The sequence below is a fragment of the Brachycentrus maculatus genome, unplaced genomic scaffold (assembly GCF_059751285.1).
Source record: "Brachycentrus maculatus isolate JH-2025_06_01 unplaced genomic scaffold, ASM5975128v1 h1tg001834l, whole genome shotgun sequence".
Classification (NCBI taxonomy): Eukaryota; Metazoa; Arthropoda; class Insecta; order Trichoptera; family Brachycentridae; genus Brachycentrus; species Brachycentrus maculatus.
In genome coordinates, this window is record NW_028282415.1 from 25,312 (window position 1) to 47,290 (window position 21,979).

Below are 21,979 nucleotides of genomic sequence, written 5' to 3' on the forward strand. Positions count from 1 at the left end.
GCATATATGCATCTAAATTATTAAATGAAGCATTCTCTCAACATATTAGCTATCTGTTAAATTATATTGTGCTCTCTGAATAATATAAGATTCATTTATTTTAAATCCTTTCTCAAGGAAACTCAGCCCCGCTCAACCTCCATTGTGCTCATGGGCCATCTATGCCGTAATTGTACCAATTTGCTTCACACTGTTCCTCAAATCCTTGATGGCCTTCAAAAAGTTTTACAAGTTGCCTACATTACCATTATTCTAGTTGATTTCGGAGTGAGGACTGGTTTGTTTGGCAAAGTCTAAAGTGGGAATAGAGGGCAATTTATTCGGAGGGGAGGAAGTGTTGGTTTCGGTGTTGAAATCTGTATTAATGTGGTTCATGGCCTTTTCGATTTCAAACCTTTATACAGTTTTATTCAATTTTTGATGAGAGGGATTGGTTTTCTGTTAGCTAATGGCTTTAAATGAAAAGGATCCATTTTCATAGGAGAGCTACCTCGTCTTGTTAATTTTGTTAATTTATTCTATAATATGGTTGGTCATTTCGTTTAGCACTTGTTACTGCCTTTTCAGTTCGGTCGTTATAAATCTTTTGAAATCGAGGAACTATCTCTTTAGTTTAGTGATCTACACTGACTGCTTCTTCTCTTAAAAATGCTCTGATCTTTTTTATTTATGTAGGGCCTCTCGAGGAGTCGAAGGCTCTCTATCTTCACTTGACATCGCTTTTATTTGATTTTTAGGGTTTTTCAGTTTCCTTGGAGAATTAGGCTGGGATTGACCGTCAAAACTCTCGGCTTCGAGTTTGATTTAGTTCTTCAAAAAAATGAAATCAGATTTGGCATTTTTCTCCTATGCGTATCCATCTAAGTTGGATTTGTTGTGCGAGATGCTCTTTTATTCTTTGTACCGAATGAAGCTGCTGTCTGAGCCGGGACTGACCTAAACCCTTTTGGGAGCATATTTGGATCTGCTGATATTGGATCGAGTGCGATCTTGTGAGATGTTGGCAATGAGATCTTTCACTTGCGATTTCATCTGTGTATAATATTATTGAACACAATCTCGCAATATGATACTTAATTTTTATTAATCCTTTAATCGAGGAAAAGGCGGAGTGGGGAATGCGGGCATATTAAAATCAAAAGCAAAAGTAAATGAGGACAATCATGAGCAACAAGACAATCCAGATCAGATTCTTCTTGACCCAAAGATGCCACACTAGTTTTTTCGTATTCTTCTCGAAGCTTTTGGACTCTTCGTTTATTCGGTATGCTTTCTCTTGGGTTCGGAGCAAATCATCGTGCCTCCGGTCCAGCAGGTTCATACTTTACTTCATGATATCGTGAATGTTCTAAAGCTACTTTTTCAATCTTTCGATGTTTCGCATCGAGTTTGGATCGTCATATTACTTCTTCTTGCTTTTTATGGTCCTGTCAAATCTCACGAAGTAGTGGTTGCCCTCGATGGCCTCCAGCCTCGACTGGTAGTTGGTCGTACCCAAAAGGCATTTTGCTTCATCGAAGAAGCAAGTGATGATGATATCTAAGAAGGCGTTCACTAGTTTGATTGGGTAATTAGCTTAAGTTACTGCAGTGAATACTACATGGGAGTTCACCTTATAATACACTCCGAATCCAGTTGCTTATATCTGTCTAATCTGAAGGCTATCTGCCTTAAGCTGAACGGTGGATTATCGGTGATATGCTTTGATTTGAATTTTTAAGGATTCGAAACTTTAATTGAGATTCCCCTAATTAGTCTCGCACAAGATTAGGCCATCAGAGAGGCGACCTGCGCTTAGAATATGCTTACTTAAGAGAACATACTTGATCATGAATTTAAACGTGTAAAATTATATAAGTTGGCAATTGGATAAACATATCAAAGTTTTGAATTATATATTCTGAAGTAATACTGTTTAGTTAATATTTAAATATCGTTGCGATCATCTGAATCTACGAAGACTGAGTTGATTTCTTCTCTTGTAGTTGGCTCTGCGAGAGGGTCTGGTCTTGGCATTGCGATGGCCCTTAATTCTAAGCCCTCTGTGTGCTTTTCCAGCGGATGTTAACCCTCTTAACTATCTGTGTTTGTGTTCGGGTCTTGCAATCCAGTTTATTCTTGGATCGTTTCTGACTGCATTATGAGCAGCGTCAATCAGAATGACTTCGTAATATTTATAGACGCCATCTTGACCAATCCAATAGCTGTTGAGGACTCGGAGGCCTCCCAAAGCTCGGCCGACTCTTTCCTCGGCTTTAGCTCTGAGGTTTCTGGTGGGCTTCAATTGGTTGATACCGACTGAGGCGGGCTTTCCGCAGACAATACCCTTAGGCACTGGTCTCTTTCTTCCTCCTCTTCTGACTCTGACTCTGTAGACAACGTATCCATCCTTTGCCTTGTAACCAAGTCTTCTGGCTTTATCGGGCCGAGTGGGGTGATTGACTCTTGTGATGACTGGTAGTTGCCTGTACTCCCAAGTCCTGACTCTCATGATGAAGGTCATGATGTCAGATTGCTTCTTTCTCCAGAATTCTTCAAGATATTTGTAGGCTCCCATAGATGGTCAACAATAATTTAATATAATTCAATTAAAATAATCAACAATTTATTACCATTAGCATGCCATTACTGATGGTCTTAATTATACAAACCATAATAAATATGATAGGCAGGATTGTCTATTTAACTTAATTAGCTTATGAGATGTGATAATTGGTCCCTCAAGAATTGTATGCAATTGAGATTTCATAATTCAAGAAATCACTTAAACATGTTTGAGTACACCTTCTTTTCTTTGCTGACTTCTTCCTTTTCCGATTTTTCAATGCTGGCTAATAAATTTTTGAAATCTGAAACAGCCTCCTGATCATCTTTATAGAGCTCGAGCCCCTCTTTCACGATAATCTTGGCATTTTCCCAATTCTTTAAGCACTTTGAGGCATTAGCCTTCCGATAAAGTATCTTTTTGTTGGGAATCACCGACTACCCAATGTGTTTCACACACCAGCCGATGCATTCGTCGTATTTCCCGAAATTAAGAGTCGCGAGGGCAAGATTGCCAATGAGAGACAACTTTAATTCAACAGCTTGGGGCCTGCAGTCGAACTCAATAAGAGAGAAACCAATTGTGTAGGATTCAATGGCCTCTGCGTATTTTTGCTACTTTATGTGGCCATTCCCTATTTTTTTGTGTTATTCTGCCAATGCAACTTCATCGGTAATTGGATTTTGCTATGAGGCAGGGAGTTCGCACTCGATTTAAATCACTAAGTTTTGATATTGCTCATGTATCGGACTCCATACTTTAATCTCCCAAACATCCCCAACTCTCATTTGTTTGACTATTTCCTCGATGGACGTTGACAATTGGGTGGATCCGATTGTGATAGCATGCCGGATGGATTTATCTCGATTTTCTGAAATCTTCCATGTTCTCACTAAATAGCCGGGGTGGTTGATGCTGTTGATGGCAGAACGATCTACAATCAAAGAGTTGTTTTGATCGCCATTTTGTATTTTGGTGACAACTTCTGGTATCTTGTTATGCATCACCAAGAGGAGTTGATTTCAATTATTATCATAGATATTTGAATGTATCTACCATGAAATATGAACTATTTAAATGAAAACAAAACTGTGACAGCTGAGTGAATCAGATGAAAAGTAAAAGACATCATATTTATACATGAATTTAATTATTAATGATGATGTATTGGCATCATGAAATATGGATTAATGTGAATCAATAAATTCCACTCTGTTTCAGCCTCTTCATCAAATCTGTTAAATAGTCTTGTGTGATGAGTGTGATGCAGACATGCGGGGCAATTCGGAAATAGAAGGTGGGAAATCCGACCCAAAGATGAGTGAACCCTTCGTTCTTAATTGTCTTGCCCATTGCGTCAAAAATGTTTTTGTACGGGAATGTGCCATCTGCTGATTGTTTCATTTTCTGAATCTTTGTCTTTGCATTATCGAATGGCAGGCTTGAGAAGGAAGACAACAAGCCAGAAACCATGCTCGCACTAAATATCCATTTATTTCATACTATAATCGAATCGCTGTGGTTTCAGGGCTATTAAACCGATGCATGAACTGCTCCTTCACTTCATCGTATGAAGACAACATCGCGAGATTCAGAACAACTGCACGAATTATTGTTGGGGTGGCACCTCTCCATAAAGCCAAGAAGCCTTCATCTTTTATTATTCTCCTGAATGCATCCACAACATTGTTATAGTTTCGACGCTCGGCCATGGGCAATCGAGAATCAGCTTGCATTCTTACTAACGCTAAATCGGCGGGGTTGCCCACAAGGGAGCCAACGAATCCCGCAAACATCGAACTATAAGCCTTTTGAAAAAATGATAGGTTGTCTCAATAACAGTTCAATTACTTTGTCCTATTTTTTTATTTGCTTCTTTTATGTTTTCTGTGAGGGTCTTATATATTCCTAAACGGGTGGTTGTATAAAAGATCTGTCTTGCAAGTGCTGAGTCAATCCTAAATAAACTCTAATATACCCTCTGTAGAACCCCTTGATTCCTTACTTTTCAAGAATTTATCGAGCGATTGCAAAAGGACTAATGGATGTTCCTTTCGTGACCTCTTCTGATTTTAGTTGTATTGAAACTTTAATCATGTCAACTGGCTGAATTACGCATGTTGCAAACATCCCCGATGTCCCTCCGATGACGAATGGCTGAACTGCATCTAAAAATATATCTGTTGAGCTCTTTGCCGAAGTAGTTGTCATTTAAATTTAAATTGAAATAATAAATTGAAAATTGTCATTGTTGATTCAATAACTGTGATGACGTCGATGGATAACTATTTTGAATATGCAATGAAAGGATAGATTCTAACAATATAGAATTCACGGATCACTAATCTAAGAGCTTTTTAATAAACAAGGGCATATTATTTATGCTTTTTAATGCCGCCTCTATTGTATCTGGGGACAGAGTAGACCAAAGCTCCGTATTTTAAAAGTCAATTTATTTGCCTTCTCTTGAAATTGTAATAATCTTGGTTTTTAGCAGCTTGTGAACAGCGTTTTCCATGATCTTGTCGTCAAAGTTAAAGGCTGAATCTTCTCCCCTGTGCGTTTGCTTTTTACTTTTATATTCGAACAAAATTTATTTAAAAGTTGTGTTTGCCTTATTATCTCGGATCATGCACCGAAAGAGGGCCATAATTATATACTCAGGGAAATTTGAACCTGAATTAAAGGAATTTTTACTTTGAAGGATTATTACTGATCGATCGACCAGAACTGGCATATACTCTAAAGCCTTGTCGAAACCTTAGGCTATTTTTTGCCGTAGAGAGCCTATTTCTGCTGTTGCCAACTCTTTTTAGTTCCATTTTTTGCCTCGGAATTACAATGAAAAGATCAACTTAAACATTTAAAGATAAAAAGGGGGTCTCTGCGCTCTTCTTTTTTGGACTTATTAAATTTTATCGTCAAGTTATAAATTGTTCATGATGGCTTACTGCATTTTGGCTGCGGCATCTCTGACATTCTTTTTCTCTCCTTTGAATGCGTATTCTATTCTTTTGCAGATCATTTCCTTCTGGGGTTTAATTGTGCTGGAGGGGTAAAGGACCGTAAAAGTATGGTCAAGCCTGCTCTTGACTCTTTTCTCGACTTTGGATGTGAAATCTATCTCGCGACTGATCAAAACTAGGCCTATTTTTTTCTCGGCTTCCCACTGCTTGATCCAGTCGAAGAAATTATATAAAATGACCTGCCTTTTATTGACCAACTTCTCAGAGTGCTTGATTAAAAATATGAACTTGTATTCAGTAGATCTGATGTATTTATTGAGCTCACTGAGTTTGAGTTGTTCATCCATTATCATGCTTTCTTCCAGCTTCTAGCTCTCACAGCTTATCCAACGACTTATCCCATCCACTATTTCCCCAACGATATTCTCAGGCTTGGGATCGAAGTGGCAGTCTACTGAAATTATTTTCACTGTCTCTTTCCATTCCGTATATATCGAGTGATGGACCAAGGAAGCTTTGCCAACACCTGCAGGGCCCACGATAATATTAATCCTTCCCACCCATCGATCCAGTTTCGCATTTTAGTGATATTTTATCAATGCTTCCTTATGCAGTTCGGTGTTGACGACCAACGATTAAATTAAGCGAGGAACAAAGCCTTTATCATTTTGAATTTGTATGTATTACACGATTTTCTCTTCGGATTTCATAATCAGAATTGCTGCAACTTATCAATTTGTTGGATAATAATTATAATGCAAAATGGCGCAAATCTATATGGCCAAGAATTAAAGTAATATAGCATTTAATTCAATTATTATCACACTTTTTAGTCTCCTCATCGCTTTTGATCGCTGTGGGAAACACAGAGAAGCATCCTCTTTTTAGAAGAGCCCTGCATTGTTTATACTTGCCATTGCTCTTGCTGTTGTTTATTTTACGAGATCGCTCGTGATCTGTTTGGCTCAATTTCTCATATTTATGAAAATCATTCGCCTTAGTGGTGTGATTCATAAACAAGTTTTATTTTTGGCTTTTTATTGGAGATTTTTTGTTGACGAAAATTGAGGAAGAAGGTGACCTTTCTATTGCTGGGCTGTTATGGAAAGTTTTAGAGGTATTGGGAGATCGTTTGAGATTCATTTTGGCATCATTAATCTGTGCAATCAGCTTGGCTTATTTCTTGGAGAGATACTCATTGTAGCGACGCAATTAGTTGAGTCTCGTTGTCAGTTTCTTGTTGTTGTCAATCAGCTTATCATTGACAATTACACATTTTTTGATCTTCTCGTTTTTTATCACATTCATACGGGCGATTTTTTCACAGCAATCTTCACGGCTTTCCAATAGGCTTTAAAATTTGGCATTTTAGTCAGTACGATGAAGATGCGCATCAAACCCAGAAGGCGACACTTTCTGCATGTTCTTGCTGTTTCTGTCTTTGGAATGCATGCTGTCGCTATTGAATAAGACCCTGTTGATTCGGTTCGCGTTGAGTACAGCTTTTCTTTTGATTTAGTCTCTTTTATCCTTAAGCTACTTCACTTTTTGTTTGGTTTAAAAGAGTTTTCGGTTAATTTAAAGTTTCTTGGCGTTCTCCTGATAGCAATCTTCTTCAAGTTTGCTTCTAGTCCTTTAATTCTTTTGATAATCTTCCAAAATCAACTGCAGTTCTTCCTGCAAGTCGCTGAATATCACTTATTTCTTGCATGCTTGGATATATGTTTCCTACTTTTTCATTTCCTCAAAATGGTGTTCATTTATGAGCTGCGTGCTTACTTCTTTGGTGGAGTGTAGTTTATTTTTGAGTTATTGGTATCCTTACTCGTAGCCTTGATCCATTCTTTTAAAGATAGTGAGTTGCGTTGCTAATTCCGAGTTACGAACATTGAAGTAATTCCTCTTTTGTTTCAACTCGCTAACCATATATGTCATTTTGCGAATGGAAGCAGTGAGATAAAGCGTATTACTTTTGAGCTATTCTAATTGTTTAGAGTAATTAGTTTGCATGGCAAGTTTCTCCTATTCTTTATCTTCCTCTAATTATATTTCCACTCCTTTATTGATTTGTTGATAGCTTTAATTCATTGTCTTATTCTGGATCATGCCATGGCTGATAAGTTCCAGCTGTGTGTTGTGAACTTAATTCTCTATTCGAATCTCCTACTCGGTTTCATGATCGTTCTTAGCTCTGATTTATTTATATTGTCTATCGTTTTCGTTCTGCAATTGCTCGAGGGAGGCTCGCTGGATAAATATATGTTGGAGTTCTGTGAGGTGTTTTTCAGACAGATAGTTGACTGTTTTGAGCTTATCTTGCAGCATAAACTACCTTTATTACTTCAGATGGTTCAACCGAAATAACAACTCCCAAGCTTTCTTTCCCTAGGGACTTGTTTCCATTTAGTCCTTTATCTTCTGGTCGAATGTTTCTTTGTCGGAATTTATCTTTCGCTACAGCTCTGCCTTGAATTCTTAGTAACAATCTTCATTTTGCTTGATCAGGGTTGCCTCCTTGCCCATAATCTTGAGGATCGTTTCTACTCTTTTAGTTTCTGCCTCTTTGGATCCTATCGAGTAGGAGCAAATGGGTTTCATGTTAAACTTTTTTAAAAGAACCAATGATGCAGATCTCGATAAGTCCTTGGAATGTTCCTCCATGAACTAAATCACACTCACTTATCCGTTTTGACTAATTACATTGATGAATCGATAGTTCAAAGTGAACTTTAGGCTGATTATGGGGTGGTTATGGACTTTGAGTTGTGCAATCACATCCTTTGTTTTTGGGGACAAATATGTGATGCAACCAATAATATTTGGCCATTTACATAAATAAATTTAGCCACTCTTTGTGCCGAGCAGTAGCATATCGACTGATTTATACAGCTAAATGCAGGATACATCAATGAGCAAGTTATTGATCTTTTACAATTTGTTATCATAAAACCTTACTTATTCTCCGATATCTGCTTCGATGATTAGTTCACTCTCTTCATCGACTGCAGTTATATTGTTCTTTGAGCTGTTTCGGTGTTCGCCTTTATGAGGCTCGAAGGTGCCCATTAAGTTTATTGAATCATTCTATAGATATTCGTAGAGATAATTATGGTTACCTGAGGATAGCTCGATTCCCATTTTGAACTTCGAGAATCTGATGAACCTTTTAGGGATTCGATATAAGTATGCAGAGTTATTAATGAATGTCAGCACTCGGAATGTGTACGAATCCACAATAAAAATACCCACATTATTTGCCAGCATAAGCCTGTCCCCCAAAGGAGTAAAGCAGCAGCATTGGCAGTTCGGGACATTCAGGGTGGCATAGCTTTCTAGCAGTTTTTATGCTGAGTAGTAATGAATCTTCACCACCTACTCATGAACCAACACGATGATGTTGTTAAGCGGATGAGCTTGCACCTCGAGGGCTTTAATTTTCAAGACTTCGGTCCACCTGGCAACGCTCGTTGGATTCAGGCTCGCCATCTCATCAAAATTAATACAAAAGTATGAAATGTTCGAGGAAGAAGGGTCTACTATATTCTCATGCAAAACAAAGAATCCACCCCACAGCTCTAAATGGGCTACGGCGTAGCAATCTCCATGGCACATTGCATTTCCAAATATTTTCGTCGAAGGGTTATCAATTTCTGAGTGTGTCAATGAGCGAAGAGTGTCAACTATCATGAGAGTATTCGTTTTATTTTCATCCATCACAGTGAATGCATAAATACAATTGTCTCCGGAGGCTGAAACTTTTGTGACTGTAAACTTTTTATCAAAGTATTGATTGTTTTTATATGGAACAATGTTTTCATTACTATAGAAAAGCACATCTTCCGAAATATTCATCGTGTATTGGGTGTAGTTTATGAATGAAAAGGTGACATAGAGCAACTTTCGACAGTTGTTAAAACCAAAAACGATTTTATTGCCATGAGTCGTAAAGGCTGAAGGGTATCTTAGAGTTTTGGCATTAAGGCCTTCATTTGCGACGGTCAGATCAATGACAGTGAATTTTTCGAAGTGACTATTCCTCAAGCACCCAAGCTTCATTTGCCCCAGCGATGTTAAAATAAAGATTAATACTTGATCTCTTTGCTCATCGCTAAACTCAATCTGCAATATTCGCTCATGCATTTCTGCGTCGAGGCTAAACTACTCATTGTATAGTATCTTTTATTTCTCTCTGTAATACTTGCAAGTGACATTATAGAATAAAATAGAGTTCGAGTCGAAGGTGACAAAATAGTTTTCAGCGTTAAAGTAAAAAGATTTTAACCCAATCACAGGGTTTTCAATGTTGAGGGATGAGATGATAGCCTTTTCTTGCATGCAATAGAAAGTCAGGCAGTAGGAACCGAAGCTTTAGATGATGAGCCCCAAATTCTCGCCCTTCTTATCGAATTTGGCCATAATTATATTCTTATCGTACTTCAATGCCAATAAACTCAAATGCTCTGCGCTGTTCCGGCGATGAAAGTAGCTGCTTTCATCAATATCGAATATCTTGAGTACATGTTTTTTATAGGCTTGATCCTTGATAAACAGCGCCACTTTTGCCTGTCCGGAGCTATTCGCAAAGCAGAAAACATACTGATACAAAAACTGTGACTGATTGATCCATATAAAATTCTGATGGTTGCTTTTGATGTTTTCTAAGACCAAGTTGCACCCGGCTGCATATAAAATAACGCTTTCACTGATGACCGAGCAGAAGTTGATTCTCTGATTGAGCCCGATAATTCTAATCGGGCTCAGGATTTACTGCGAATCTTCCAGTTGGTTCGAGGTTTCCATTTATTCTATAGGCTAATTAAATGTATATCTCATAATGCTACCAAATCATTCAGATTATTCAGTTATACTGTTAGAAACAAGTTGAATTATATTTTATCATCGAGCCAAATGTTAGATGAGGTGCTACTTATCAGTTCAGCAATAGTCTTAAATTCGGCACTAGAAGTTTGCATTGTTTTTCTTCGCCTTGCTCATCTCGAAATAATAGCACCCGTAGCATATATACAGCCCGCATTGGCACACCCGTAGTTTGCTATTTAAATTGCGACAGCGATGGCAGTTCGGCTGGCACTCATGCGTCATCGAATCTTCTTCAAGGCATTGGGAGCAAATGCAGGCACAGAATTTATTGCCTTGCTTCTGGCACTTGAAGCAATACCTGGTCTTGCAGTACTGACAATAATTTACATTCATTTTGGGAATGTAGAAGGTCTGCACTTTACATTTGTTGCAGATGCAGAAGCAAGAGTAGATATTGCCGTTATGCTCGAGACAAATTATCTTGCAGCAAGTTTCGCAGGTGTAAATTTTTGGTTTATTTTCAGGCTGGTAGTTTCGAAGTTTCGAAATGCCCTGGCATTCTGGACAGACAATTTCGTAGGAATTATACGAAATGTTTCGATCCCGACAGTATTTCTTAATGATGCTGGGAGGAATTTAGGAAGTGTCAACATTTGGGTTAATGACGCAATTTCCACAGAAGAACTCGTAGTTCCAGTTTATGCAGTCGAACTACTGCTCCCTTTTAAAACAAGCTGAACATTCAATGAAATGCGGTTGTAGAATCGATGCCTCCTCGCTGTTGTGAAGGCTGATTGGCCGAGTCTCTGGCTTAAAATCAAAAACTTTCGAAAGGAGGCTTGTTTCCTTTTTCTAGGGCACTATCGCGGGTGGTTCCTATTTTCGGAAGATCTTTTAAATTTCCGAAATCTGGATGCTTTGTTCAGCCTCCACTATTTTGATTTCATCGAGATTTTTGGCATTCGAGTAGAGCCCATAGTAGGAGTCTTTGTATTTTAAAATCGTGATATCGTCTTTGCTGACTCGAATATTTTAAAAGGGCAGACTCTTATCCTTATCCTGGTCGTAATTCAAAAAATAAATGGAATGCCCGAATTATCTCTTCAGGGATTCAAAGTCGGCCTTCGAGTACTGCAAGCTCTTCTTAGAGAAGAACGATTTTTATTACTTTTTACCACAAATACAATACACTAAAAACCCAGCGTATAAGTTGATTTATTATTTGCCTACCTCGTTCTCGTTGATTCCGAAATTGACGAGCTGCCGATCAATAGCCTTCTCACATCTTTATACCGCTTATTGGGAGAGACCCTGCGCATTAATGAGGGATGGCCTATATTTTTGCAGGACTTCATTGAACCTTTTCGACACCTATTGACCGTTCTTATTGTTAGCATACTGTTCATTGTATTTTTAGAGGACGCTGAAAAGTAGTATCCTCTCCAACACGAGGTGCGAGGGGATTTATTTGATGTCGATTTTGATGAAGCGGACACTGGAAAACCTCTTATAGAGCTCTCTTACAAATTTTTAAGACTTTTCACTCGAGCTGATTAAGTTGTACTATTTTTATGAGAAGGGCCTCTTTGCAGTGAACATCGACTTGCTGCTGCGAACTTATAAATATATTCTGTATAGATCAATGGGATATGATAGAGCATAATATGATATGATAAGCATGATGCACGGCCTAAGATTGATACTCGATCAGTCCTATCGACCAGTAGTGAGATTATCATTGCAATTGGGTTTGCCATTGCTGAGTCGAATAGACTGAGTGAGTTGGATAAGTAAGTTTAAAACATGAGCCCTGAATTATAATAAGAATCATTGATTGCGACAATATGTACAATATGTTGCATTCTTCTCGCCATCAAATTAAATTAGATCAGTTCAATCAGAGTAACTTGAGTGGAATTGCCAGGCTGGTGAATTCAAATACTCCTCTTTCTCACTAATAACGTCACAATATACTTGCATTTATATTTTTACATGCCCTAACGCACCCTCATATCCCATTCATACTCAATTAGACATAAACATTTGACGCACATCAACTCCCAAGACCAACCTTCACTCCAACATCTCTCTCCAGCCAATACCTGCAGGATTTATAAAAAACCCAATCCATAATAATCACCCATCCGAAACAGTCCTTCGAAATAACGAATATCTGCAATTTTCACACATAATGATTCCTCGCCCATCAGCTCGAACCATTACTACAGCCTAAATTAATAAAATCACAATGATAAGAATGCATCGATAGCCAGCAGCTTAGACAATCAGCCCCGATAACGACTTTCATCAATAAAGATTGCTCTTAAGAACACGAAGCACTTCCTGGAAACTTATAATTCTAAGAAAAAATAGTTATTTCCTGATCGGCTATCACAAAGCCTGGAAATCACAAAAGATTCGAACTGTAAACACCCCTTCAATACAGCTGTGTATCATATGCTGAAGGACTATAAAGCTACATTGAAGAAGTATCGTCCCAATAATGGCTTATAGTCTTTAGCAGCCTCACTTTCTGTTGATTCGCGTTATAGAAATGTACGCAATGAAGATGCACATAAGGTAATGTCGAATTTGCTGCAACAATAGAAAGTAAAGTAAATTGAGGCGCCTCAAACTCGGAAAAAGAGCCATAAAGTATAAAAATGCGTATATCGACCAAAAATAGTTGCATTGAGCCGCGAGTCTTCAGCTAGCATTGTAGATTATATGTGCACGGCCCCTCCCAAGATAATCAAAAAGTCACAGATGAGGAACCAATAAAAGAGAAAAGTGAAAGGCATCTAAGATCGCCAGAGCAAAGTAGCATTTAAGCAGCATGCTCATCAAATATAAGCTCATATCCAGTCTCTACCCCAAACCAAAAATGAGGGTGAACAATCAAAATAGGCATCCCTCCCAAGTCCCAGATAGCCAATCGAAAATGAATAAATTTTTGAAAGCTGTCTTTTACTCTCTTAATTTGGATCCGATCAAGCCAGTGCTAACTTGCTCTAGGGCAGCAAAATTAACTTCGCGAAAATTAATTATCTGAGTACGAAGAATAAAAAAATACTGACGAGTAGAGCCAAAGCCAAGCCAAAAAGACAATCGGTGGCCTTATCTGGATGGGAATTCATGCATGATATTGTTGAGTAGGAGTAGGAAGTGTTTGTTTGACGCATCTTAGTTATTATTGCCTTATGAATATTTATTTAAATACATGCGGAAGTAGTCTCAATTTTAATATTTAAAATTGCTGAATGAAGGTTAGGACTTCTTTTACGGACACGTTCGATAAGTCAACTCGGTTTTATGATTTCGCATATCATCTTCACAAGTCGACATTTAAGGGGCTCTCGTAGTTTTATCAGTCCTACTCCCAAATATAGAAATAGTACTCGGAGTCGCTAATCCGTTTGAGTAAGAATGCTTGGACTGACATGCCGGATCTCAAGAAATAAAGCCCTACACTAATTTCTACAGTAAAATAGGTTCTATCTTGTTTGGAAACCACGAGCCAGCTTCATTTCAATTACGGCGAAAGATTGCAATAAATATGCAGCTTCTATAATTCGGAGTATGCTACATCGAAACGAAAGAAATAAGGCCATATGAAGATTATAAAGAACCGAAACGAAGAGGAATATCTGAAAATCAAAGAAAAGGATCGAGGAAACCGAACACAAGCCGAGGAGAAAGAAAGATAAATCTTAAAGTCTTTATACGAAGGTCTGGATAAGCTCGCATCGGAAGAAAACGACCGAATCCAGAAGATCAAAGAGCAGTCGATCATATATTTCTCTGTCTTCCGCAAGTAAATTCGCTTCTATTGTAGAGTATGTGAAAAATAATTGGAGCGAGTTTCAGAGCAGCACCAAAAATTAGTCAAACAGGAATTTCAGGTCCGAAATACCCAAATATAGACATTGTCGGATGAGCTAAGGCTCAAGCACAACGAGTACGGGGTGTAGCAGATTTAAAGGCGTAGCTATGATGTAAACCAGACGATGAAGTTCAATCGTGAATCCTTACGCGCTTCGCTTTTGATGAAGAACCGACTGAGCAAGCTGAACGATTGCCAATCCAGCTTAAAGCAAAAAATATAAAAATATGAGGAGTTGTCGGACCAAATAACATTCGTCTGCTTAGATGACACGGATTATGCAATATTTGACTCTTCTTATTTCGCAAACCACCAAGAGCTGCGGAAGTACTCGAGGGAAATCAACGGAGAGTACATCAGAAGCATTTCTTATGAACTGTTTGATGGCTACGTTCGAGTCTACGAGGAAGACTCCGATGCTCTGATGCTGCTCCAAATGATCAAAGTGAAGCTGAAGGTGAAGACAAATGGAGAATAACTATCAGCGAAGAGCCTGGAGGACTTTTGGAATAAATTATCTCAAAAGGATTATAACTATTTGTGGCATGTCAAGTTTCTTCAGCTCTTATCAGAAATATATGAAAAAAAGATTGAAAGGCGCAGCTTAGATGACCACATAAGGATTAAAATTCGAAAATAAAATTTCCCGATTTCGAAAGATCTCAAGCTTTCATTCTTGAGTGCAGCTTCCATCATTAATATGCTAATCGACCCAATTTTTACAGTCAAAACTGCTGAATAGTTTTTGAGTGATAGTTTCACTGACTTTCTCGTTCTGATTTCAAAATTCAGTGAAAGATTTTTCAAAATATAACGCAATATCGTTCTCTTGCTTTTTCTGCGAAAGGCTTTTAGGCTTATCTCTGAAGTCCCACGCTCATTTTCTGAGCCTTTTGAGTTGATATTTCAAGACAAGTACTTAATGGAGAACAAGACAATACAATAGTCTCCTGAGAAGATGATGAACACGACTCAATGGTCAAATTGCCTGCTCAATAACATCACTTAAAAGCTTCAAACATTTTATGTGCATAAGACCCCCTTTATCAATTACATCAAAATACTTTTACTAATTGAAAAGCTCGATGTCAGAAAGTAGCACTTAAATGCAAAATAGCATATATACGTCGCATTGCGATCTGCAGGGTATAACCACTTGAAATCTATCGAATCATCGAGCCACATCTTAGAGGCGGAGGCAATTAGTGGCAGTCTCAATGGGTAAGATCGGCTTAAGAAGCTAACTCTTATCTTAGAAGAATTGGATTATTAAAATTTCATGATAGAGCACATGGAAGGTGCGGCCAAATAAGTCTCAGTGCTTTTTGGAGTCAGCGAAAAAATCAGTAAGGCCAAACTCTTTGAGGAATTTACATATGCTGTAATGGAAATAACCTAAACCAATTTAAAAATGATTTCCCAAAAGGAGGGAGTAGATCGTGAGGGGTATGCTTTAAGATTGGGTGTGATACTCGCTAAGATTGATGTCCTGAACCCTGTGCCTGTTTCTCAATACGACGAGTATTTCTAAGTACTTGACAAATATTTGATCGCAACATAAAAAGACTATGACACCCTCCTCGAGCAATCTCGGAGGACGGAGCTATGGATAATGTAAGAAAATGCTCTTGCAACAACAAACTGCATTGACTTCTGTTCATTGCTATATAAACCCTTTGAGTTTCTGCTGATTTCTTTGAACAAACTTGAAAATGCTGAGCAAACTTAATACATTAAAAAATACACGTAGTTCATTCGTCTGAGGCTGAATAAGGATTTAAAAACTCAAATTCTCAAATACATTGAGTTTTTGTATGAGAGTTTGAATAACTACAGGAAAGAAGCTCCTTAATTGCAGCTAAAACCAAAACGAAGAGACAAACCACATTCATTGGAGAGGGAGTCGATGGAGCATGAAAAAAGTAGCTTTAAATAAATCACCAGACGAATGTTTAACTTATTGTTTCTTAAGGATCAACTTGAAGAAATGATGTGCGATTTCCTGGATGAACACATCTATAAGAAACTGGAACACTCTATTTTTCATATAGAATTAGTAAAAAAATTCGCAAGCCAATCCCCCGAGCACACTAAAATCCTGACCAACATTCAGTAGATAGTTGAAACAGTGCTTTCGTACTAATAAAAGATTATTAAACGAGTCGCAAACATCGCAGTCTATCATTACTTAAGGTTTATGTTCGAGAATCTCTACTATCAGGAATAAAAAAATGCTCTCTAAGAGTTTTTCAGCAGCCATCCCACCAAGCTGTCTGATTACACCTTTTTGAAAATGCAGGAGCATATGGAGGCCTGGTTTACAGTAATATCAAAAAATCTCCCAGACGAATTTGTCGATGTTTTTAGACAGCAGTTTGCTTCAGCATTCTTTTTATTTTTGCGACACTAAATTTTGAACCCGAATAAATTTAAAATTTCGATTGCCTCAACGAAAGTAATCCCCTACCTCGAAAAGGATGTCGGATTTATTATTCACATGATGAAACAAAAGTTCTTCGGAGCTTAAGTCGTGTAAAGCTGTATCCAGCGTCCCTTTTAGAAGATTCTCAATGATTTATAAAGCGACACAGCCAAACTGACAGGGGCTTACGAAAATGCGACATTGCAAAATAATGAAGATAAGAGAAGATATTTATTAAACCTCTTAAATTTAAGAGTGAAAGACTAAAAGGCCACAGATTTCGTGAAAAATTACCGACCGAAATAATATAAGTGATTTTAAACTTGCTGTCACTTTTGTCATAAATATATTAACAATTTAATTGCTTGTCTAATTTTTTAATCTATTGGCATTGAGATGCAATCATTCTTCAGCCTTATCGTCGGCTAAGTTCTCTCCTTCAATTTGTTCTTCCTGTTTCGGCTATTCTTGTGGTGGTTTTTCTTCCTGTTTCGGCTATTCTTGTGGCGGTTGTTCTTCTTGTTTCGGTTGTTCTTCCTGTTTCTATTAATCTTCCTGTGCCTGCTGCTCTTCTTGTGGTTTTATTTATTCGCTGTCAGCTTGCTATTAATTGGCTTTTTATGAGTTTGCTTTCAATTCTTAGCTTTATTTGGGAGCTTCTTGAGCCTAATCTAAAGACTTAACTTATTCCTACGACTCATCTTCCGCCTCTTCTGATGAATCTTCGTCTTACTATCCGCCAGGAATTGGTGATTAATAGACTCCATTGTTCGATGGGTCAATTGTTTCCCTTAATGAAGCCTCTTCGGTCAATAAAGAAACTCTTTGTTCTTGGTTTCGCTCGTTGGATTGCTTCTTTTTGCGAAGAAGGATGATGAGATAAATCAAAAAGCCGGAAGCTGTTAACGCGACGAGCACAATGATCACAATGGCTAAAATGAACTATTCTTTCTCTTAGAAATTGACTAATGGAACTTTGAAAGAGTAGACACCGAAATCACTATACGGAACAAAAGTGAGATCTTGAGTTTTGAAGTTTTTCTCCAGATGGGTGGTGATGTTTTTGGACAATGAAACTTCGAACATTTTGCGGCCCGAACTGTAGTGAGATGTCACAACGAGGCCAATTCTTGTGCCGTTCGAGCGGGCATCGAAAGTGTGATTGAAGCCAAATACGGTTTAGGTTGTGAGGTTGAACCTAAAACCCCCTAGCATGTATCGTTCAGAGTAGCCCTTATCAGATTCATGGTCATAGTCCGTTGTATCATAAACAGCGATGATTTGTCTGGTGTAGTTCGTCATCAGCTGGTAGATGGGTGGGAGAGAGTAGGCGATGACCATATAGCCATAACTGGAACGCACAGAATTTTGAGCCTCGTAGTAACCATACCGATAATGGACTCTGTGCAGGATTTGGCTGACAATGTGGCCTGAATCATCATAGACTATTAGAACTTCGAAGTTGTGGTACTTGTTCGTCGTGATGACCATGCTTTCGATATCGAAAATAGGATTGTACTTATAGGAGCCTAAGGTCACGCCGTAAAATGCTGCGTCAGTTGGCATATGCAAATTGTTTTTAATGAGCAAATCCTTGAGATCTACAAATTGAATCAGGAGAATATTTATTTATCTACGTCCTAGTTCGTACTTGAAGTCCACCACAAAGAGGCCATCTGAAGCTCCGGTGATGTAGAGACGATATATTTTGGTGAAAGGCGCATAAGTGAGATATGAATTGGATAAGTAAATTTCGTTCTCTCCGAAACCGTGCGCGATCAGCAGGTCATTTTCATCAATGATTTACAGTTAATCTAACTCCTCAGCTGAAGTAGCATCGAATCCCATTGAATATAAGTATATCGCCCCCTTGTAATACTTGAATTAGGGATAGGCCTCTGTATCAGTGAGGGCCAAAATGTCTCCAGCTATCATTAAGCTTCGGGCGTGGGATGCTGGCGTCATGAAGGGTCCCCAAGACCATGATTTGAAGCTGGTCCTCGTCGTCACATATAAGTTGACCCCTCTGGTCTGATCCTCACAGGCTGAAATGATCATGGGGTTGCCATAAACAGTTGCCACTTTTGAACAGTATTCATGCGACTTCTGGTCTGGCAAGAGAAGTATTTAGTGGACCGATCCATTTATATGGAACTTATAGATGTCCTGGTTGATTGAAATACCTCCATCTATAGTTTCTACGTAATCATTGGCACTCAGAGGCAATGTCCTCATCGTCTCAACATGATCTCGCACCTTTACTTTTCCTGGTGTATTGGTTTAAGGATTATCGCACTATTCACATGAGAAATTGTAGCCCAACACATGCCCTTTAAACCAGAGCCGGTCATTCCAACTATAGTTTCCTTCTCTTTCGATTTTGAGGCTCGAAATTGTCGTATTTAGCTCTGCTGTGGGAGTGAACCCCGTTGGGAAGTTGACTGTTTCTATTCTGACTGCCTCGCTTGTCAAATTATTCTGGTTGTTTTGAATATTAATTTGGAAATTAAAGTTCAAAAGTGTGTCCTTGACGACAAGGGTCGGAGTCTCGAAGACTAAGAAGACTTGGAACCCATTTGGAGTTTTTACGTTCAAGAAATCGACATAATACCCACTCACTTCTATCTACAGAGCTGGACGTGTGTAGTACTGGTCGAGCTTAATAACTGCGTATAGGCCTGATGATGATGGCTCGTAGGTGTCATAAATGAGGATGACTGATTTGTTGGTGGTGGGGTCTCTTGCGCTGACATAGATCATTGCATCGACATCCGAAAACTCGATGTCAGAGCCGATTGGCACTTCATAGTGATAGAGAGGGAGGGTTTTTAGAAAGATTCCTTCACTTTTGGTGTAGATATGCTCAAGTGAAAATACTTCAATGCGATCTGGTTCAGATACGATAGTCATTCTATATTTGTTCACTGTGACTTCTGAATATAGGTTCTGAGCCCCTTCCGATTTGATCTCTTCCAACACAGTCACCCTTTCTTGGTTGTCCACATCGACAATGAGGATTGAGCCGAGGCATTTTATGAACAACACTTCAGGGTGGGAGAAATCTGTGATCAGCTTCTTTGGCGCGAAATATGCGATTCCTTGGTTTTTCATAAGATCAGAATTGATAGAGAATTCGGGGCTGCATGATCCTGCTTACGCGCACTTACTAAGGCGATAGACGTCGATCGTCTTGATGATGGACCTTAGAACATATAAGTATCCGTTGGAGGATGCGATGCTGGTAATTTCAGCCTCCTGATGGCCCCAGTAGGTAATGTTGAAGACCGGCCTGTGCTTCAAGTAATCGTAGGCACGAATTTCTTTGAGATTCTCTTGGAACACCATCATATAGAAGTAATTGATTCCATCCTAAAAATCTGTGAAGTAGGCAGTGCTGAATGTTGTGATTCTGGACGTGTGCTTGTATTTCGCGACTTCGAGACAGTTAATTTTCGTGGCTTCCCAAATGTGCTTGCATTCTGCCACAATTGTGGTATACTGCGAGTTTTGGATGTAATATAGGATTACTTCATCCCCAAACTATGGCACCACCTGGGTGTGGAAGAATCTGATGTCTCCAACTTATCCATTGTAAATTATAGAAGTCTCATTGACCATTTCAATCCAATTTGAGGGGAATTAATGTTCGGATGTGGTGTTGACAAGTGAATAGCTTAAATTGGCCCCTGTCGCATAATCCCTAAGGTTTATTCTCAGCATTCCAGGATAATTGGAGGAAAACAAAGTAGTTCTATCATATCCTGTTGGCCAAATCTTTAAGTCAGTGGGCTCGACAAAGTGAATATTGAGCTCCTCTTGGCATGTGAATGACTGCTTAGAAATTGGATCTGAGGAAGTTGCCATAAAGACTATCTTTTCGGATTATCCAACTTTGCTGGTGTTTGTGAAATAGAGAGTTGTCCACTGCTGGCTCAACTGATACAGGGTTATCCCGTCTCCATCAGCTATAATGAGCGTGTCTTTCTTGTTGTTCAAATCCAACTCAACTTTGCTCGTGTTGTGATTGATGACATGGTAAGCATTCATGTAAGTGCGGGCCCCTTTGTTAAACACCCATGTGTAGTCGATTTCGAAGTTGGCGGTTGTGGAGTTGGTGGCGTTAGCTGCGCTTTGAACAATCAGAAATCGATCGTTCATATATATTTACCGAATGTAGCTGTGCTCCATCAGCGAGTATTTGTTCAGGATGACCGGTTGGAGATAGTTGACCCATTCGATTTCGTAGACTGCATGGGAGTTGGCCAGTGCGATAATAAGCTAATTCTGCAGGTCGTCACTATAAACCGCGAACTTGTAGAAACCTTACTTTCTATATCTCCCTGTGATGACAAACTATTGGCTTTCAAGGATATCCAGCCTGAACAGCCCGTGGAAATAGTCCAAGAAGAATATGTCTCCCATATAGATTTATAAATCCACGATTTGGAGGGTCGTAATATGAAGTATGGTTCTGTCGATAACCCTCAACAGCTGCAAGTTTGCAGGGTCTCGAGCTGAAAATATCTCCATATAGGTGTTGTGTCTGTTGGCCTGGTCTACTCCATCAGCTTCGTAGGCTCGCAGCAAGTAGGTGTAGCCATTAGTATGGTCTCTGAAGCGGATGAGCTGCCTTCGAGTGATTGCCGTGAAGGGAACGAACATCGAGTTTTTGACTGTCCGGTCAACACTATGACTCACCAGATTCAAGTAGTAAAAATAGTTAGTAAGCTTGCCCTCGGGACTCGAATGAACGCAATCGACTATCGCGATTCCATAATCATAAAATAGGGCAGCTCCGAAGCACTCCACAAATTTCTCCGTAGAAACCAAAATGGTGTAATCCATCACCGGAAGCTGAGAAGCGTTCTTGAATTGACCATGGCCGAAATAAATAGAGCCAGTGAAATCTTTATATAAGACAAAGGATTATGTGCCCCACTCGTTACCTATTGATTGAATATGGTGGGCAATCAGATCGGGGAAGGGAATCCTCTTCTTATCCAGTTCTGAAAACTTCTCGACTATTGTGGCAGTCGTTGTATTTGTGCTAATTTTAACATCCAAATTGTAGCCTGAAAAAGCATCATTGATGTCAAAGATTACTTTCTAGCCAGGGGAAATTTCCAACCCCAACCCCAACCCCAACCCCAACCCCAACCCCAACCCCAACCCCAACCCCAACCCCAACCCCATGAGCACCATTGTCACAAGGATGATGGCTCGTATCATTGATAGATTTATCAAATGCCAAAGTTGATAGATAATCTATTTAATCAACTTTATGGATATATCGCTGTGTAATATAAATATATTCGCATATATTACAAAGTGAATTTCTGGAA

General features: G+C 38.9%; 2 protein-coding genes across 2 annotated transcripts; both read right to left on the reverse strand.

Moving 5' to 3' along the window:
• Positions 1-1,917: 1,917 nt before the first annotated feature.
• On the reverse strand, positions 1,918-2,557 carry LOC148298588 (uncharacterized). Its single transcript, XM_088276766.1, is given in 1 exon segment — positions 1,918-2,557. A coding segment is annotated over 1 exon segment (615 nt). The 3' UTR covers positions 1,918-1,942.
• A 1,490-nt stretch (positions 2,558-4,047) lies between these two features.
• On the reverse strand, positions 4,048-4,756 carry LOC148298589 (uncharacterized). Its single transcript, XM_088276767.1, has 2 exons — positions 4,585-4,756; positions 4,048-4,376 (listed from the first exon to the last, which is right to left on the reverse strand). The coding sequence occupies exons 1-2, from the start codon at positions 4,754-4,756 to the stop codon at positions 4,048-4,050; spliced, it is 501 nt and encodes a 166-aa protein (XP_088132893.1).
• Between the last annotated feature and the right edge of the window lie 17,223 nt (positions 4,757-21,979).

Excerpts from the sequence above, each read along its gene's own strand:
- LOC148298589 (XM_088276767.1), bottom strand. The coding sequence starts at position 4,756 with ATGACAACTACTTCGGCAAAGAGCTCAACAGATATATTTTTAGATGCA. Across the intron at positions 4,377-4,584 it reads CACGAAAGGAACATCCATTA|ACAACCTATCATTTTTTCAA; the intron begins GTCCTTTTGCAA and ends ACTGTTATTGAG.